The following is a 19,502-nucleotide window of genomic DNA, read 5'->3' as shown; positions in this document are numbered from 1 at the left end:
TTTGCAGATTTAATTCTTGAATTTTAGGTTTTTCCCTTGTTTTTTCCTATTGTTTTGTGTGAAAAATTACTTCCAAAATCGATTTTTTTTGAAAACGTTAAAATTTACTTTCCCCCAAATAATTGGAAATTTTAAATTGAAGAAATCAGTTTGACTTTCTATTAGCAACCACTACTAACCCTACATACCACGGTAAAAAGGTTTTGGAATTTGAAAAAAAGAATTTGTTGGAAATTTTTCAATTTCTGAAAAATGCAGATTTCAATAAATTTTTTGGTCAAAAAATCAAGTTTCTAGCTCATCTAGAAGCCGAGATATAGCTATTTGAAGTCTTGCAGAGACGCGGACAGTTAGAGTGTCTCGCTGTCTGCGCCCTCCTCTTTACCCACACTCTCTCGCCTCCAAAACTTCAAGAAGCTGTTTCTCGGCTCCTAGGAGCCCTAGAAAGCTGGGTTCTGAACTCAATTGTGTGATTTTTTCTCCTATTCTTAAAATTTTAAAATTAAATAAAAATTATTTTCAACATTTTTTTCCAAATTTTTTTAAACAGTTGTGAAAAATACCCTGATATTTACCCTAAAATTATGTTTAAAAAGCAGGTTTCTAGCTTATCTACAAGCCGAGATTTAGTCAATCAAAGTTTTGAAGAGACGCAGACAGTTAGAGTGTCTCGCTGTCTGCGCCCTCCTCTTTCCCCACACTCTCTCGCCTCCAAATCTTCAGGGGGGGGGGGGGCTTTAACTCAGCTCTCAGGCGTCCTAGAAAGCTGGTTTTTGAACCAAACTTTGTAATTTTTTCACTTTTTCTCTCTGTTAATTTTTCCGATTTTCCCAAAATTCAAGTTTTCAGGAACTGCCAAAAAAGAAATGACTGCATCAACCCCAAACAACGGTGTCAAATTGATCATTTTCGATAAGGATGGAACTCTTTTGGACTTTAACAAAATGTGGATGCCCTACGCAAAAACTACAGTGAGACTTTTGGAGGCAGCCACCAATTTACGCGTCGGTCCAGCCATCTACAAAACATTGGGCGTTGATCCAGTCGCTGGAAAGGTAACATTTTGGAAATTTTTTGAAATTTGGGATTTTTAGACTTCAAAGATCTAGACCACCTGACCAGAAAACACCAATTTTTCTCTCATCCCTCTTCTCTCTCGCCCTCTAGGGAAATCCCCAAAAAAAAGGAGCCAAAAACCTGCGCTCATCAATCTGGTCCCTTTGGCATCATGCCAAAAAGTGATGTCATAAAATTTCGAAAGGTTTCAGGTTTCAATGGGAGCACTTGCCGAGAAGACACTCACTGGCATTCGTGAGGATATCTCGTTGACTCTTCAGGTATGGAAATTTTGAAATTTTTGAAAATTTGGAATTTCGACAAATCAACAACAGAAATTAGATTTAAAAAACCTCGATTTTGAGCCAAGTTATGACCATTTGAAGCTGGTGGCCTAGAATACCAAAAATTAGGAAAGCTGGGCTATTTTTTACAAACTACAAGGTATACCAAAAACAGCCTAGCCTAGACAAGCCTATTCCAATTTTGAGATTTCGAAAATATCAATTTTGGGCCAAGATATGATTTTTTGAAGTTGAGAGGCATAGAAAATCACATTTGGTGGCCTAGAAGGCCACTAAACTAAATCACATTTTATTTCAATAGATTTGACTTGTCAAGACAAATCTATTCCAGTTTTTAGATTTTAAAAATATCAACTTTGAAGCGAGTTACAAGCCTTTAAACATGATGGCCTAGTGTTTTCAGTTTCTAGGCCACCGGTTACAAATGCTTGTAACTCGGCTCTAAAAGAAAATTTTCGACCTCTGAAAATTGTAAAATGTACGGGACAATCAACGAAACAAAATCTGCAAAATTAGACAATAAGTGGTATATTTCTAACTTCAAAAAATCTCGAGCTTAAACCGAGTTATGACCATTTGAAGTTGGGAGGCATAGAAAATCGAATTTGGTGGGCTAGGAATTTAGAAAACAAATCCATGATGCATATCAATAGATTTGACTTGTTCGGACAAAACAAAAGCTGTTTTCAAAATTCAAAAATACCAACTTTGAAGCGAGTTACAAGGCTTTAAACATGATGGCCTAGAATTTCAAATTTCTAGGCCATCGGTTACAAATGCTCATAACTCGGCTCTATGATAACATTTTTGAATTCTGAAATTTGCAAAATGTGCGGGAGAACCAACGCAACCAAATTTTTTAACTTTGGCAATTTGTGGCCTGGGAAGTTCTAGGCCACCGTGCAAAATCTAGGCCACCACCTTAAAATAGTCATAACTTGGCTCAAAATCGAGCGTTTTGAATTTTAAAAACAGTTTCGGATAGCTGAAAATTTGAGAATTCAAAAAATGAAAAACAATTATAGACTTTCGGAATCACCCAAGTCGAAGCCGACGCCATCACCCATGGATGTGTTCAAGAAGCGTCGCCAGGCGAGATGTGTCCAGTCTGTGATATGCCCGCACTTTTCACCACTCTCAAGGCCATGGGAATCAAAATTGCCGTGTGCACCGCTGACTCCAGGTACATTAATTCCAGAAAAATTTAAAAAAAATTGAATTTCAAAAGTTTTCTAGAGCCGCCACCATCGACCAAATGAACAAAATGGGTGTTATCCCGTTTTTGGATGACATCATTTGTGGAAATGATGTTGGCATCGTGCCAAAACCATCGCCACATTGTGCAATTCAAATTTGCAAACGTCTTGGCGTTGAGCTGAAGGTAAGTGCGCTCTATTGAGTAATTGCTAAAAAATGATCAAAATCGGTCTCTTCGGGTCATTTTTTCAAGGAAATTTCATTAGAGCGCAATTGCATTTCTTTCAGGAGACTCTTATGGTCGGCGACACAATTGCCGATTTGAAAATGGGAAAAGTGGCTGGACTTCGAGCCAGTGTCGCTGTGATGACCGGTGTAGGCACCCGCGAAACTCTCGCACAGTATTCGGATTATTTCGTAAGTGCGCTCTGGTGGACTGGGAGGCGGGAAATTTGAAATTGTATAAGAAATCGATTTGCGAGGATTTGGCGATGAAAATGAGATCGATTTGTGTGCTCGAAACCGTTTAAAAAGATGTTTGAAGCGATTTTCCGAATTTTATGCCAAAAATCGATGAAAAAACTCAGAAAATGTATTTTATACAATTTTGGAATTTTTGAAATTTTGAGATTTTTGAATTTCTGATATTCAGCATCTTCGGAATTTTAGATTTTCAGATTTTCAGAATTTCTGAATTTCAGAATTTCAGAATTTCTGAATTTCTGAATTTCTGAGTTTCTGATATTCTTAGTTTCTGAATTTCTGAAGTTCTGAATTTCTGAATTTCTGAATTTCTGAATTTCTGCATTTCTGAATTTCTGAATTTCAGAATTTCAGAATTTCTGAATTTCTGAATTTCTGAATTTCTGAATTTCTGAATTTCTGAATTTCTGAATTTCTGAATTTTTGAGTTTCTGAATTTTCGAATTTCTGAATTTCCGAATTTCTGAATTTCTGACTCATCCAAAAAATTGAGTGGGCTGAAAAACTACATTTCGAAACTTCTGAATTTCTGAATTTCTAAAATTTTCAGAAGAATGGTAAAAATTACAGAATAAATTTTAGGATTTTTTGAAAAAAAATTGTTTCAAGTATTTTTTGAAATTTTAATTTTTTCAGCTCGAGGACATTAGCGAATTGCCCCATTTGATTACAAAAACGATGAACGAAGACACGAAACGAGGATAAGCTGAAATTCTGGAACTCTTCTAAAATAATTTTTGGCCAAAAAATAATAAATTTACATACTTTTTATTTTTCTCTGTCTTAAAATTGTAAATAGTTTTTTTTCTCTAACACTCTCTCACTCTCTCGTCCACCGTTTGATCTTTTGATCTCTGTCCCAATCGATTTTTTAGTCGGATCTCGTTCTCATCAAAAATTTTATTTTTGAAAAAAAAAATTAATAATTGAAAAAAGCAATAAATTTTTGAAAAAACTGTAGATAATTGAAAAATGCTCTCTCTGTTCCTTTGAAACCTGTAGATTTTTTCTCGATTTTTTTTTTCTGTCAAAATTCAATTTTTTTGGAATTTTTGAATTTGATTTTTAATGATGGAAGAAATGAAAGAAAATAAATATATTATATTTTTTCTTTGACATTCTTCGGAATTTCAGAACTTTGGTTTTATGAAATTTCTGAATTTCTGAATTTCTGAATTTCTGAATTTCTGAATTTCTGAATTTCTGAATTTCTGAATTTCTGAATTTCTGAATTTCTGAATTTCTGAATTTCTGAATTTCTGAATTTCTGAATTTCTGAATTTCTGAATTTCTGAATTTCTGAATTTCTGAATTTCTGAATTTCTGAATTTCTGAATTTCTGAATTTCTGAATTTCTGAATTTCTGAATTTCTGAATTTCTGAATTTCTGAATTTCTGAATTTCTGAATTTCTGAATTTCTGAATTTCTGAATTTCTGAATTTTGACTAATCCAAAAAAGTGAGTGGGCTGAAAAACTACAACCTACAAAAATTGTTGTTGACATCTGAGAAAATTGTATAAACGCGTCGAAACGATTCTTGAGTACCCAAACCGTCCGTTCGCTCGTCTCGCATCGGATAGTCTCAGATTACAAGATGTATATCACTTTGTTTGGTTCTTTTTGCTGAATGCGCTGCATTTTTCAAAACTCAAAAATGTCAATTTTGAAGCGAGTTACAAGTCTTTGAAAATTGTGTCCTAGGATTTGCAAATTCTAGGCCATTGGTTACAAATGATCATAACTCACTTCAAAATCAATATTTCTAAGTTCTGAGAATTGCTTTAGACTCAGAAAAAAAGATAAAACAAAGTTATAATAAATGTGACATAACTTTTTCGGTTTCCGCTTGCCAAACTTGGTGGCCTAGAAAACCAACTATTTGAAAAGTTAGGCCACATTTATTATCACTTCATTTCATTTGTGTCGCTGAGTCTAAATCACTTTTTAAAACTCGAAAAGCTCGATTTTGAAGCGAGTTATGCCCGTTTGTGACCAGTGGCCTAGAAATTTGGAATTCTAGGCCACCAACTTCAAAGGCTTGTAACTCGCTTCAAAATCAATATTTTCGAGTTCTGAAAACGGATTTAGACCCGGCGTAAAAAATGAAACAGAATGATAAAAAGCACGGCCTAACTATTCAATCATTTGGTTTTCTAGGCCACCAAACTCAATCGGTCGTAACTCGCTTCAAAATCAGCATCTTTGAGTTCTGAAAACAGATTTTCTTTGATTAAAGCAAAATTAATTTATTGAAATACAACAAAAGAAAGAAAGAATTGCAAATTTTTTGGGGGGTGGGGGTGTAAACCGGTAATAATCATGGGGGGATTTTCATGGATAAATCACTTGTTATAGAATTTTTTGTTAATGTACTGAATTGCCTTCTTCACATCCAGCACGACCAATTTGTTGATGGTGTAGATGGGTTCGGAGAGCGATTCGGATTTTAGAAGGTCCTGAAAATCGCGTTTTGTAGTTTGTAGTCTTTGTAGTCTTTGTATTGTCTTACCTGGAACTGCAACGTGGCATCACCAATTTGCTGTTTTCCCTCTGTCAAAATCATTGAAAAAACGCCCGATTCTTCGGAGGAAGAAATCTCAACAGTCAGTTTTGAGATTCGTTTTGGCGTTTGGTATCCCAAAATCTCCTTGATAACTCCTTTTTTGAACAATTTCTCAGCCGAACTCTTATAAGTTTTAATTTGGTCCAATGAAGCGCGCTCCTTCTGAATTTTCCCGGCTTCTTTGGTATTCGGACGGAACGAGAGACGACGAGAAGTTCGGGAGAGATTCTGGAATATTTTAAACAATTTTTTAGGTCACATTTCTTATCATTTTGTTTCATTTGTTTTCTCCAAGTCTGAATCAATTTTCAGAACTTAAAACGGCTGATTTTGAAGCGAGTTACAAGCCTTTAAAGATGGTGGCCTAGGGTTTACAGATTCTAGGCCACTGGTTACAAACGGCCGTAACTTGCTTCAAAAGTGGGCTTTTCTAGTTTTGAGAAGTGTTTTAGACTCACTAACACGATTCCTACGAAATTGTCAGAATGTTGCCTAACTTTTCAAATAGTTGGTTTTCTAAGCCACCAAGTTTGGCAAGCGGAAACTCAAAAAGTTAGGTCACATTTATTATAACTTTGTTTTATTTGTTTTTCTGAGTCTAAAGCAGTTTTCAAAACTTGAATATATTGATTTAGAAGCGAGTTATGATCATTTGTAACCAATAGCCTAGAATTTGAAAATCCTTGAATTTGAAAATCCTAGGCCATAATTTTCAAAGACTTGTAACTCGCTTCAAATCCAACATTTTTGAGTTTTGAGAAATGCAGCACATTCAGCAAAAAGAACCAAACAAAGTGATATAAATTTTGGCTTAGTTTTCCAATGTTTGGTTTTCTAGGCCACCAAGTTTGGCAAGAGGAAAACTGACAATTTGGAAAAGTTAGGCCACATTTATCATCAGGTTGTTGTGTTTGTTTTGCCAAGTCCAAATTGATTTTCAAAATTCAAAAATGTCGATTTTGAAGCGAGTTACAAGCTTTTGAAGACGGTGGCCTAGAATTTCGCATTTCTAGGCCACCAGTTACAAACAACTGTAACTCGCTTCAAAATCAACATTTTCGAGTTTTGAAAGTTAATTCAGAGTCAGCGACACAAATGAAACAAAATGGTGAAAAAATGTGGCCTAGGTTTTCAGGTATTCGGTTTTCTAGGCCACCATCTTCAAAGACTTGTAACTTGCTTAAAAATTGTGTTTTCTGAGTTCTAAAAATTGATTTAGACTCTCTGAAACAATTTCTACAAAATGAGATATACTCACCTGCAAACACGTCTCCAAATATTCCTCATATCTTGCCAACTTCTCATTCAACTCCTCTCTCTGCTCCATCAACTTTCGCCGCGTAGCCGCAATGCTCTTTTTCTGCTCCGCCCGTTCGCGTTGGCGTCTCTCATGAAGGCGAATGTCATTTGCGATATCTGTCACGATCGATTGATATTTGTCTGACTTGCTGGTCCGTCCATCATCTTCCAGTTGAGCCAAGTCTTTTTTGAGATTCGTTTGAATGGATTGCATGGCGGGGGTCACCTGAAATAATGGGTTTAGATAGAAATTCCAAAAATGAAAGCTTGGTTGAAATTTTACGAAAAAGTTGTCAATTACAAAAATGAAGCTTTATTTTTGTTTAGTACTCTTTGAAATTTTCAAACAAATCGAAAAATTCTGGCTCCTTTTGTAGGGCTCTCAAATTGAGCATTGTATTTGCTCTAATAAAATGATCATCCAAATTTGAGCCCCTATATCTCATTTCCTGTAAAAGATGTCAAAAAGATTTTAACTAATAAAATATTTATCATAATATCACCAATATTTTATCAGTTAACACATTTTTGATATCTTTCATAGGAAGCGAGATAATTGCTTCGAACGCTTTTATAGGTTGGGAGCGAATAGACATGCCTATTCACCAAGGCCTATCTCTCCAGGAATCCATTTTACAAAAAAGTTGATATTTACAAAAATAAAGCTCTAATATAGTTTAACATTTTATGAAATTTCCAGACAAATCGGAGACGGATTTGCCGGAAAAAACAGTGAAAAAAATGCTCATTTTTGAGCCCAGACACAACCATTTTTGGGTTGGTGGCCTAGAAAACCAAATTTTGAGAAAACTAGGTCACGTTAAATTTCAATTTATTTCAATGTCTCTCCTCAGTCTATCGCAGGTTTTAAAACTTAAAAATTCCAGTTTTGAAGCGAGTTATGACCATTTGTAACCTGTGGCCTAGAATTTGCAAATCCTAGGCCACCATCTTCAAAAGCGACTAACTCTCTTCAAAATTGAAAGTTTCAAATTTTTAAAAATGCATTACATGCAGCAAAACGAAGCAAACAATTTGATACTATTTTTGGCTTGGTGTTTCAATTTTGCGGTTTTCTAGGCCACCAAATTTGGCAAGTGGTCGTCTATAACGGGACCTTGTTCGTTTTATTAATTTATTTTCCATGTTTTCCAGAGTTCATCACACTTTTCAGAATTTGAAAATTCTGAATTTGAAGCGAGTTATGACCGTTTGTAACCGGTGGCCTAGAATCTGCAAATCCTAGGCCACCATCTTCAAAGGCTCGTCGAAAGTGATATTTTCGAGTTTTGAAAAATGGATTAAATCCAACAAAAAAGGTTTGAGAAAGTATTGTGAATGCTCCAATTCAACCTCACCTCCTTCTGCTCGACCAACTGCTCCACATCAGTTCCTGGAACTCCTTCCAACAACAACTCCACCACTTGTTTCTTTGCTCTTGTGAACAAATGAGCCTGTGTTCCATCTGGCAACATCTCATTCGGCGATGGATGCAATTGAAGCATCACGACGCCATCTGAAGTTGCCACGTCATCAATCGATTCGATCAGTTGCACGATTTGATCTTCGTTTCCTTCCGAAATGTCGTTTTTGTGTTTTCGGAGACATTCGATAACAGTTTGTAGGTGTTTATCGATAAGTGAGAGTGTTGGCTTGTGGAATGGATCGAATTGGGTGAATTCGTTCATTGAGTAGATTTCATCCAGCACCACATTGCGGACGTTCTTGTTGATGTACTCGCTGGAAATTGTAACTTTTAAAAACTTGAAAAGCTCAATATTGAAATGAGTTACAAGTTTGGTGGCCTAGAAAACCAAATTCTCAAAAAGTTAGGCCGCTTTTGCAAATTGTTATGTTCACGATTTTTTTAACGATTTTAAAACTCTTTTTAAAACTTGAAAAATTCAATTTTGAAGCGAGTTACGGTCATTTGTGGCCAGTGGCCTAGGAATCCAAAATTCTAGGCCAGGGAACTGATCGTAACTGGCTCGTAACTGGCTTCAGAATAGACATTTTTGAGTTCTGAAAATTGAATTAGTCTCAGGAAAACAAGTGCAACAAAATTATAATACTTGTGGCCTAACTTTTCAGGTATTTGGTTTTCTAGGCCACCAAATTTGGCAAAGGGCAGTCTCAAACATCAAAACTTTGTTATTCATGTTACATGAAATAATTTGCCATATTTTACTGAGCCTAAAACACTTTTCAGAAAACGAAAAACTCAATGTTAAAGCGAGTTACAGCGGTTTGTAACTGGTGGCCTAGAAATCCGAAATTCTAGGCCACCGAACTCAATCAGTCATAACTCGCTTCAAAATCAACATTTTTGAGTTCTGAAAATTGATTCAAACACAGCAAAACAAGTGAAACAAAATGCATATTAGATATGGCCTAATTTTTCCAGTATTTGTTTTTCTAGGCCACCGAACCGACAACTCACATGAACTTCCTGTGAATAACATGAACATTGGCGTTTAGACGCGACAAAAACCACAGCTTATTGGCATATCCTTTGTTGGCTACTGCGTTTTCTGTGAACTGTATTATGGCCTCCAGGCGATGAGTCGCATCATCGGTAATTTGTATTCCGAGGGCACGGAATAGGCTTCGCGGAGATGTGAGGTGATGGCTGAGGAATACCTGGAAAGAGGTTGTAGTTTGTAGTTTATGCTTGCCTATTTAGGACAGACCAAGGTCATTCAGGAACCTTCAGGACCATTCAGGATTATCATAGACCATTCAGAATTATTTTAGAACTATCAAGGACTATCTGAAATTGCCTAGGATTGTCTAGAAGCATCCAGGATCCTCCAGAACTATTCAAAACCATCCAAGGTCATCTAGAATTATCCAGGGCTATTCAGGAGCATCAAGGATTGTTCTGAACTATTGACAGCTATCCGGAACCATTCAGGATCATCCAGGATCATCCAGAAAAATCCAGAACCATCTAGAACCAACAAGGACGAGCCAGGGCCTTCTAGGACTATTCAAAACGATCCAGTATGATTCAAAAAAAACCCAAGGGCATCTAGGATCATTCAGAACCATTTCAAACCACTAAGGACCAGCGAGGACAAACCAGAATTATGCAGGATCATTCAGAGCTAATTGGAGTGATCCAGGACGATCTAAGACCATCTGGGGCCATCCAGGATCATCCAGAACCATTCAGAATTGTCTAGAATCATTCAGGATCATCTAGAATTGTCAAGGACAATCCCAAAATTTTTTGTATCGTTCAGAATAATGGAGGATCATCCAGGACTATCCATAACTATTTAGAACGATTCAGGACTATTCAGGACCATCCAGGATCGATTAGAATCATTTAAGTTTTTGCAGGACTATCAAGGGTCATCTAGAACCATCGATAAAGGATTCAGGACTATCCAGGACCAGCTAGGACTATTCAGAATGATTCAGATTCATCTGAACTTCCCCATTCCCTCCCACAAACCTTAAACGCAAACATGGCAACTGTCTGATCAATCTGCATCGCTGTAGCAGCTGGAAATTGGTGGCGAAGTGCAGTTTCCAGATAAGAAGTCATATAAACACAGCTCTTCGGCAATTTGTAGTTCTCAAATACGGCATCCATGAACCTCTCGCTCCATTTGGCCAAGAACGAAATCGAGCTACTCAGAATATCGGATACTGTAGTGTCTTGCAATGCCTTCTCAACTGATTCGACTGATCTGCCGTAGAGGTTCTGATAAAGGTCCACCGGATCCAAATGGAACGTTTTAACTCTGGATTCCTCGTCGACATAATTGGTGAGCTCGTCGATTATCGATTGGCATGGATCTGATAGAATATTGTCGAAAGTAGATAGTTTGACAGTGTCCGCAGTGGCTTGCATGAAGTAGTTCGAATGGAAATCTTCAATTTGACGGAGTTGAGCAACGTTGCGGCCGAGAAGTTCACACAGGAGTCGGACCAGGAGGAATTGTTCTCGATTGTCACTAAGGAAGCCGAAGATTGGCGAGACGACATCCGTCATCATTTCGGTACGGTTCTCGCGGAGGCCTGAAATCATTTTTTTTACAAAAAAAAATCGGAAAAATTTGCCAGTTTTGAGCCAAGTTACGACCATTTTAGGGTTTGTGGCCTAGAAAATCAAATTTTGGAGAAAGCTAGGCCACGCTGAGAAAACAAAATAAATATCAATCGATTCCACTTTTCTCCTCAAGCTATTGCATTTTTTAAAACTCCAAAATCTCAATTTTGAAGCGAGTTATGACTATTTGTAACCAGTGGCCTAGGAATTACAAATCCTAGGCCACCATGTTCAAAGGCTTGCAACTCGCTTCAAAATGGATATTTTTGAGTTTTGAAAAATGGATTACATTCAGCAAAAAGTAACAAACAAAGTGATATAATCAGTGACCTAGTTTTTCAATTTTCGGTTTTCTAGGCCACCAAGTTTGGATAGTGGCCTAGAAAAAATAGCGGCCTAGAAAACCGTAACTGCGCTATGTTCACTTTATCAAATTATTTCCCATGTTTTTCTGAGTTCATCACAATTTTAAAAACTCGAAAATCTCAATTTTGAAGCAAGTTATGACCATTTCTAACCCGTGGCCTAGAATTTGCAAATCCTAGGCCACCATGTTCAAAGGCTTGTAACTCGCTTCAAAATCAACATTTTTCGATTTTGAAAAATGTGATATATTCAACAAAAAATAGCAAACAAAACTATATAAATCGTGGCCTAGTTTTCAAAAATTTGGTTTTCTAGGCCGCCAACTTCAAATTGGCGTAACTTGGTTCAAAATGCATATTTTTCAGTTTTGAAAAAAGCGCAATATTCAACGAAATGTGACAAACAAACGAATAATAACTAACCCTCAATCAAGTTTGCCAAGTAATTCGGCTTGGTTTGCAGGTAGTACAACAGCTGTTCCAGAGATTCTACCGACGATTTTTCTCTTTGTTTTTTGTTCGAAACTTCAGTTTTTGCGGCGAAATCTTCAGCGGAAGCCGCGGTCTTGTCACGATGAGCAATCACGTCCTGGAAGATGCTCCATGAGTTTTCTTTGGCAAAAAAGACTGATTTTAAACCCGAAAATCAAACTTTTAGACTTCAAAAGTTCAAAATTTACCTGCAAATTGAGCCGATTCTTTATGAGCAATCCAATATTTTCGTCCATTTCTTCCAAATTTTTATCCAATTGCCTATTGGATGCCATCAGTCGAGAAACCTCGGTTTTCGATTCAGCAACTTCTAGGTCATCGGTGAAATCCACTTCGCCACGTGGCAATTGATTCACGAACTTCCGGACCAATGAAAGCGATGGGGTTGTTGTGGTTTCTGAGAAATTCGATTCGAGAATTCCAGACAGTTTTTAGAATTGAAAAATATGTATTTTGAACTGAGATACAACAGCTTGAATATGGTGGCCTAGAAAACCAAATTTTGAGAAAACTAGGCCACGGTGAGCAAACTAGGTTAACATCAATCGACTTCATTTTCTTTCCTGAGTATATTACATTTTTCGAAACTTCAAAACCTCAATTTTAAAGCAAGTTATGACCATTAGTGACCAGTGGCCTAGAACTTGCAAATCCTAGGCCACCATGTTCAAAGGCTTGTAACTCGCTTCAAAAGTGAAATTTTTGGGTTTTGAAAAATGTGTTATACTCAGCTGAAAGTGACAAACAAATAAATATAAAGCTTGGCCTAGTTTTTCAAGTTTCTGGTTTCCTAGGCCATCAATTTCGGCAACTGGTGGCCTAGAAAACCGAAACTGTGAAAAAGCTTATTTCAATAAAATATTTCTCATGTTTTCCTAAGTTCCTACACACACTTCAAAATTCCAAAGCCCCATTTTTGAAGCGAGTTATGACCATATGTCACCGGTGGCCTAGAATTTACAAATCCTAGGCCACTATGTTCAAAGGCTTGTAACTCGCTTCAAACTTAACATTTTCGAGTTTTAAAAAGTGCAATACATTCAGTAAAACATAACAAACAAGATGATATAAAATTTGACCTAGTTTCACAAAACTTGGTTTCCTAGGCCATCAAGTTTTGCAAGCAATGGTCTAACAAGGAACAAAAAAAACCAAAACTAGGTCACGCTTTTTTTGCCAATTTATTTCCTATTTTTTCTTAAGTTAAACATATTTTTTAGAATTCGAAAATTCCAATTTTGAAGTGAGTTATAACTATTTGTAACCCGTGGCCTAGAATCTGAAAATCCTAGGCCACAAGCTTAAAATGGTCGTAACTTGGTTCAAAACTCATATTTTTCAGTTCTAGAAAAAACTCACTCAAAAGTTCCAAATCCTTCTTATTCCTATAGACCTTGTATCTTGACTGTATCTTCGCCGCCGCCTCATCTTGCTCCTTCTTAAGCTCCGCCTCCTTAGCCGCCCGTTTTTGTTCCAGAAACTTCCGAAGTGCATTTTGCCCTTTCACTACTTCCGACTCATTTTTCTTAAAATACTCATCAAAGTCCTTATTTTCTTTAATTAGGTGGAAATGGATAATTGCCCAATTAAGATAATTAGGGTTGATAGGCGATTGGGCAACTTTTGATCTTTCTGTAGGCGTGGTAGTTGATACGTAGACTGTGCCAAGTGAGAAATCTTGCTCCATCCAGCCATCTTTAGAATTTTCTGAAGTCTCTAAAACTTCCAGAAGCTTCTTCGAGTACCATTGAATCAATTCCTTTCTATATCCATCTGCTTCCAGGTCCTTCAGCCCTCTCAACGCCTTCTGAATTTTCTCTTCTGATCCTTTGGCTTTATTGATTTTTAAGACTTGCTCGGCGAGCTTGAAAGCCTTCTCCACTTCCAGATTAACATCTTCCAGTTCGTTTTTCAGTTCTTCCAGATTTCCAGCCTTCTTTTTTCCTAGCCTCTTACAGTAGAATTCTAGATTTTCTTCCACGTAGAACTCCAAAGAGACTCTCTTCAGAATCACCTCGACGCCTTCTGAATCGCCACGTGTCAGTGCTCCATTCAGTTCTAGAATCATTCGACGTTCTGGAGAGATGCTCGAATAGTCGGAGACGATTTCGGCGAGTTGCTCGCGGACCAAAAACTTCTGATCATCGACGCCTTCAAACTCCTTCTTCAGCCGATTATAATACAATGTGGAGTTCGACTTCTCCACGTCTTCTAAATTCAGATGAGGATTCTGAAGAGCCTTTAGCACGTCTCCTGAACTTCCGTGCTCCACGGCAATTCGGACTTCAACAAGAGCATTTGCATGAGCAATCACATCTCGAACTTGGTCTCCAGAAGACAATTGCTCGTCCTTAGATTTTCGAAGCAAATCGATATAGAGCGACGTGGCGAATTGACGGACGTCTTCAATTTGGAGAAGATCCAGAATATGGATGATTTGCGAGTTATCGACGTCTACAGATAAGAGAAGGGCTTCGAGTTGGTCCATGGCGGATTTTGCTGAAAAAAAACCAATTTTGTATCATTTTTGAAACTTCCGAGATGCTTGATTTAAAGCAAGTTACGAGTTGCCTGGTGCATCTACCCTCCAACTCCTTCTAAAGGTTCCCTCTAACCACGCAACGACACTCCGCTATCCCGCTCGGCGCGCGCACAACTTGAATTTAGTTTTGAGGGATTGCGAGCTTGGATTTGGCTCGTGGTTGTTCTAGGGACTCTTTTAAGGATTTCAAGTGAGTTTGCTTGAATTCTAAGCTTTTATTTGTTGTTTCTTTCTAACTTGTTCATAATAAACCGATTTTGTTGCATTTCTTGTTGATTTTCTTCTATTTTATCACAGGAACCTGATACCCCGGACATACCGCGGGCAATTTACGACCATTTTAGGGTATGTGGCCTAGAAACCCAAATTTGAAGAAAACTAGGTCACGATGAGGAAAACAAACCAAATTCAATCGATTAGACTTTTTTTCTCCAGCCTAGTACATTTATCAAAATTTCGAAATCTCAATTTTTAAGCGAGTTACGACCATTTCTAAACAGTGGCCTAGAATTTGCAAATCCTAGGCCACCATCTTCAAAGGCTCGTAACCTGCTTCAAAAGGGAAATTTTTCAGTTTTGAAAAATGATATGGGTTAAACAGAACAGTGAAAATAAAATAGGTTTATTCTTGGCCTAGTTTTCTCTGAATTTTTTTTCACTTCATTTCTCATGTTTTCCTAAGTTGCCGAAATTGATGACCTAGAAAACCAGAAACTTGAAAAACTAGGCCAAGCTTTATATTTATTTGTTTGTCATTTTTAGCTGAGTATAACGCACTTTTCAAAACTTGAAAATTCCAATTTTGAAGCAAGTTATGCCCCTTTGTAACCAGTGGCCTAGAATTTGTAAATCCTAGGCCACCATGATCAAAGGCTTGTAACTTGCTTCAAAATAAAGGTTTTTGAGTTTTGAAAAATGCAGCATATTTAAGAAAATTTGACAAACAAAATGAAATTAACTTTATTTTGGATTTCTAGGCCACCACTTCAAACCAGCGTAACTTGGCTCAAAATGCATATTTTTGAATTCTGAAAAATATCAAAAACTTGGGAAAAAACTCACTATTCGCAGAATTAATGACACTTTGCACATAAACTTTGGTAAATGGCTCCGCCCCCTCCTTTAATCCATCTAAGTACTGCTCTCCCATCGTCTCCTCAACATAGTCAATGGCGGCAGGAGCCGATTTCAGAATTTCCAGAACTTTTTTTGAATCCATCTCGTTTACAGCCTCTCGAAGGATTTCCATTGCTACTGCCTGAGCGGTCGCATCATTTTTTCGGTCTGATAACATATTTCCAATATCTCCGAACTCCGGAAGTTTCGAATCTTTCAGGTTTTCCTTGGCCGCGCCTAGTTCCGTGGCTGAAAATATATTTTTTGTTAGTTTTGGAACTCAGAATTTTTATAAGTTTCTTCTTTACATTTTTCTCAATCTATTGCATTTTTCAAAACTTAAAAATGTCAATTTCAAAGCGAGTTACATGCTTTTAAAGATGGTGGCCTAGGATTTGCAAATTCTAGGCCACGGGTTACAAATGGTTATAACTCAGTTGAAAATTGAGGTTTTTCAGTTTTGAAAAGCGTGATGAACTCAGAAAAACATCTAAAACAATTTCATTAAAAAAACGCAGCCTAGTTTCAGTCTTCTAGGCTACCGCTCGCCAAACTTGGTGGCCTAGAAAACCAACAATTGAAAAACTAGGCTACATTCTATAGCATCTTGTGTGTTTTGTTTTTCTGAATTTTTAACATTCTTAAACCCCAAAACATCAGTTTTGAAGCGAGTTACACGTCTTTGAAGATGGTGGCCTAGGGATTTGCAAATTCTAGGCCCACGGGGTTANCAATGGTTATAACTCGCTTCAAAATCGAGATTTTGAAATTTTGAAAAATGCAATAGACAGAGAAGGTAAAAGGAAATCGATTGATATTAACCTAGTTCTTTCAAGGTGGCCAGTTTTTTAGTTTTCTCCTAATTTGGTTTTCTAGGCCATCATCTCTAAAAACTTGTAACTCGCTTCAAAATTAAGATTTTGAAGTTTTGAAAGATGCAATATGTACATCTTCAGAGCGAAATTCTGACTCACTTGAAAATTTGGCTTTTCCCGCCAAATTTCTCATCGGTGGCGCTTTTCGTTGTCTGTGTAAGAGTGTAGCTAGTGCGAAGAGACAGAATACGGTTTTCATGTTTCGCCCTTCGAAGACGTCCGCGGTTTCTGGGATGAAAATCTGGAAAAAGGAGCATTTCGAAGCTACTTCGGTTATTTATGGCCTAGAAAACCAAAAATCTCGAAAATTCCGTCCATATTTTATATCAGTTTGTTTCACTTGTTTTACTGATTTTGAATCGATTTTCAGAACTGAAAAATATCGATTTTAAAGCGAGTTACGGTGATTTGTAGTCGGTGGCCTAGGAAATTCTAGGCCAGCAAACTCAATTGGTCATAACTCGCTTCAAGATCAACTTTTTTGAGTTCTGGCAATTGATGAAGATTCGGCAAAGCAAATTAAAAAAAAAAGATACTACTATGTGGCCTAACTTGTCCAATACTCAATTTTCTAGGCCACTGATTGCTCACCTCTGGCAATCTGACACTCTCCATTGCCCTTCTCCATTGCATAATGTTATCAGAATGTCTATAAACTGGAATCGACTCGTTCTGTTTATATTTTTCCTGATTGATATCGAAAATCCCTTTTTCTGGAACAATTTGAGGTGCAAATGAGTGTCCGAGACGAGCCAAAAGAACTCCATTCCGAAGATTTTCCTCCAATTCAGTGATCGAAGCGATTGAATCATCTTTTAGGCATTCGGATAGCCATCTGGAAACAGATTTTTTGGAATTTCGGAATATCGGAATTTCAGATTTTCCAGATTTTCAGACATTCAGAATCACAAAATTGAAATTTAAAAGTTTAAAAAAACAACTTTCCGGGCCGTCCACTTTGAGCCTATATATCTTAATTCTTTTGAAAGATATCAAAAAGTGGCCAACTGATAAAATGCTTATCGTGATATCAGCAACATTTTATTAGTTTAGCACTTTTTGATATCTTTCACAGAAAATGAGATACATGGGCTCAAATTTGACGATTCGGTACTTACGTTCGAACTTCTTCACATCGACACAAATACTCATAGGCAACGCGATTCAGACGTCGTTCATCGACGTCTTCAACGGCTTCAGATGTCGTTGGAGATGGCAGATTTTCAGATGGTGGTGGTGGTGGAAGAAAAGAACAAGATGATGACAGCCCATTTTGATGGATTATCTCCTCCTCTGGTCCTTCGTGCTGGTTTGTTTCCATAGTTTCTCTGGAGATTTCAAGATCTTGAAGAGAAGAAAGTTTATTATGTATTTTTTAAAAAATGAAAAGAAGGAAAAAGCGCGAATTTTGGTTTAAAAACCAGATTTCTAGGACGTCTGGGAGCCGAGATACAGCCGTTTGAAGTTTTGAAGAGACAGTGTAGGAAAGCAGGAGAGCGCAGACAGTTAGAGTGTTCTCGTTGTCTGTGTCTCTCCAAACTTCAAATGACTGTATCTCGGCTTGTAAATGAGCTAGAACTTTGAATTTTTATCTATTTTGTACAACTTTCGAAGTCCTACATTTTTCTTTTTTAATTTTTCAAAAATTTCTAAGTTTAGAAAAGCTATGGGACTTTTTAAAAAATCCTTCTTTAAATCTTGATTTGAGCTAAAAATAGTACACACGTTCTGGAATCTAGAATTTAGAGAATAAAAATAGAAGAGGAAGAACAAAAGGAGCACAATGGAGCACCACTTCCTCTTGAAGAAGAAGAAGAAGATGAATAAGAGGGAAGCGGCATTTCCTTTTAGTTTCAATTTCCAAAATGTGGTCCCCCTCTTCTCTTTTCATCCCCAAGCTAAGCTAAAGTACTTTAAAGTGCAACAAGTATTAGTCATCCAGAGTAGAGAGATGGAGAGAGAAGAGTAAAGAGACACAGATACTTAGACTCCCAAATTTTTTGGATTTTCAAGCATTTAAGATCACAAACTAGAAATCGAATTAGGCATTTTGAAAGAAGAGCCAACTTTCTAGCTCATTTTTGAGCTGAGATATAGCCATTTAAAGTTTTGGAGGCGAGAGACGCAGGCGACGAGAACACTCTAACTGTCTGCGTTTCTTCTGAAACTTCAGACAGCTATATCTCGGCTTCTAGATGAGCTAGAAAATTGAAACTTTGACTGTTCAGTGTGATTTTTGCCTTTTTTTCCAGATTTTAGCTTGCCTATATGTTTCGTGCCATAAAAATCCCAAAATTTTCATTTTTTTAAAATCATTTTTCAGTAATGCGAAATTTGCATCATAAACTACACAAAAAATTACACATATTGGTAAAAGAACCAGTTTTCTAGGACGTCTAGGAGCCGAGATATGGCTATTTAGAGTTTTGAAGAGACGCAGGCAGTTAGAGACAGTTAGAGACGCAGTGTGTCTCGTCGCCTGCGTCTCTAGCCTCGAAACTTCAAGTGGCTGTATCTCGGCTTCTAGACGTCCTAGAAAATTGATTTTCAGGTGGAAATTGTTTTTGAAAAATGGTCTATTTGGAATTCACAAAATTTTAAAAACAAATTTTTAAAAAAAAGCTTTTTTGAATTTTTTTTCAATTTTAAAATTTGATTTTTTTTTCTATTTTCGGTTCATTTATACGTTTTATTCAGCTTTTTTCAAAACAGAAAGTTAAGCAATATTAGAAAATGAGAGACGCAGACACAGTGAATTTGAGAGAGGAAACTTTAATGATACGGAAAAAGAGGTAATTTGGGAGATTTTAACATTTCAATTCTTTGAAAAAATGGGGAATTTTTCAATCACATGTTGATTTGTGTCCTTCAAAAACAATCACACCTTTTTTCTGGGACATTTTCCGATATTTTTTGTGTGTTTTAAATTCCTTTTTTGTTGGTTTGGTGTGATTCGTTTTGGCAGGTGTGAGAAAAGAAAAAAGTAGGGAGGAATTTTTGAATTTATACATTTTTGGTATTGTCGTTAGAATTTCAGATTTTTCAGAACTTTCAAAAATGTCAAAAAATCGAAAAAAATTAGAAATTCGAACTTTCTGGAATTTTAGAATTTCAAAGTTTTGGACTTTCAGAATTTCGAGAATCCAC

General features: G+C 36.8%; 2 protein-coding genes across 2 annotated transcripts; one reads left to right on the top strand and one right to left on the bottom strand.

Moving 5' to 3' along the window:
• Positions 1-866: 866 nt before the first annotated feature.
• Positions 867-3,746, top strand: CBG18783 (the record flags this gene model as incomplete). The annotated part of the gene is made up of 6 exons (XM_045241360.1): positions 867-1,055; positions 1,269-1,337; positions 2,387-2,544; positions 2,598-2,742; positions 2,847-2,975; positions 3,678-3,746. The coding sequence occupies 6 exons, from the start codon at positions 867-869 to the stop codon at positions 3,744-3,746; spliced, it is 759 nt and encodes a 252-aa protein (XP_045096577.1).
• A 1,639-nt stretch (positions 3,747-5,385) lies between these two features.
• On the bottom strand, positions 5,386-17,676 carry Cbr-pes-7 (the record flags this gene model as incomplete). The annotated part of the gene is made up of 13 exons (XM_002646363.1): positions 5,386-5,499; positions 5,553-5,834; positions 6,865-7,131; positions 8,264-8,645; positions 9,346-9,545; positions 10,366-10,934; positions 11,754-11,919; positions 12,011-12,219; positions 13,182-14,321; positions 15,427-15,729; positions 16,455-16,596; positions 16,947-17,190; positions 17,474-17,676. The coding sequence occupies 13 exons, from the start codon at positions 17,674-17,676 to the stop codon at positions 5,386-5,388; spliced, it is 4,221 nt and encodes a 1,406-aa protein (XP_002646409.1).
• Between the last annotated feature and the right edge of the window lie 1,826 nt (positions 17,677-19,502).

Source organism: Caenorhabditis briggsae, assembly GCF_000004555.2.
Source record: "Caenorhabditis briggsae complete genome, chrI, whole genome shotgun sequence".
Classification (NCBI taxonomy): Eukaryota; Metazoa; Nematoda; class Chromadorea; order Rhabditida; family Rhabditidae; genus Caenorhabditis; species Caenorhabditis briggsae.
The sequence above is the reverse complement of the archived record's forward strand: the minus strand, read 5'-3'. Positions and strand labels throughout refer to the sequence as shown.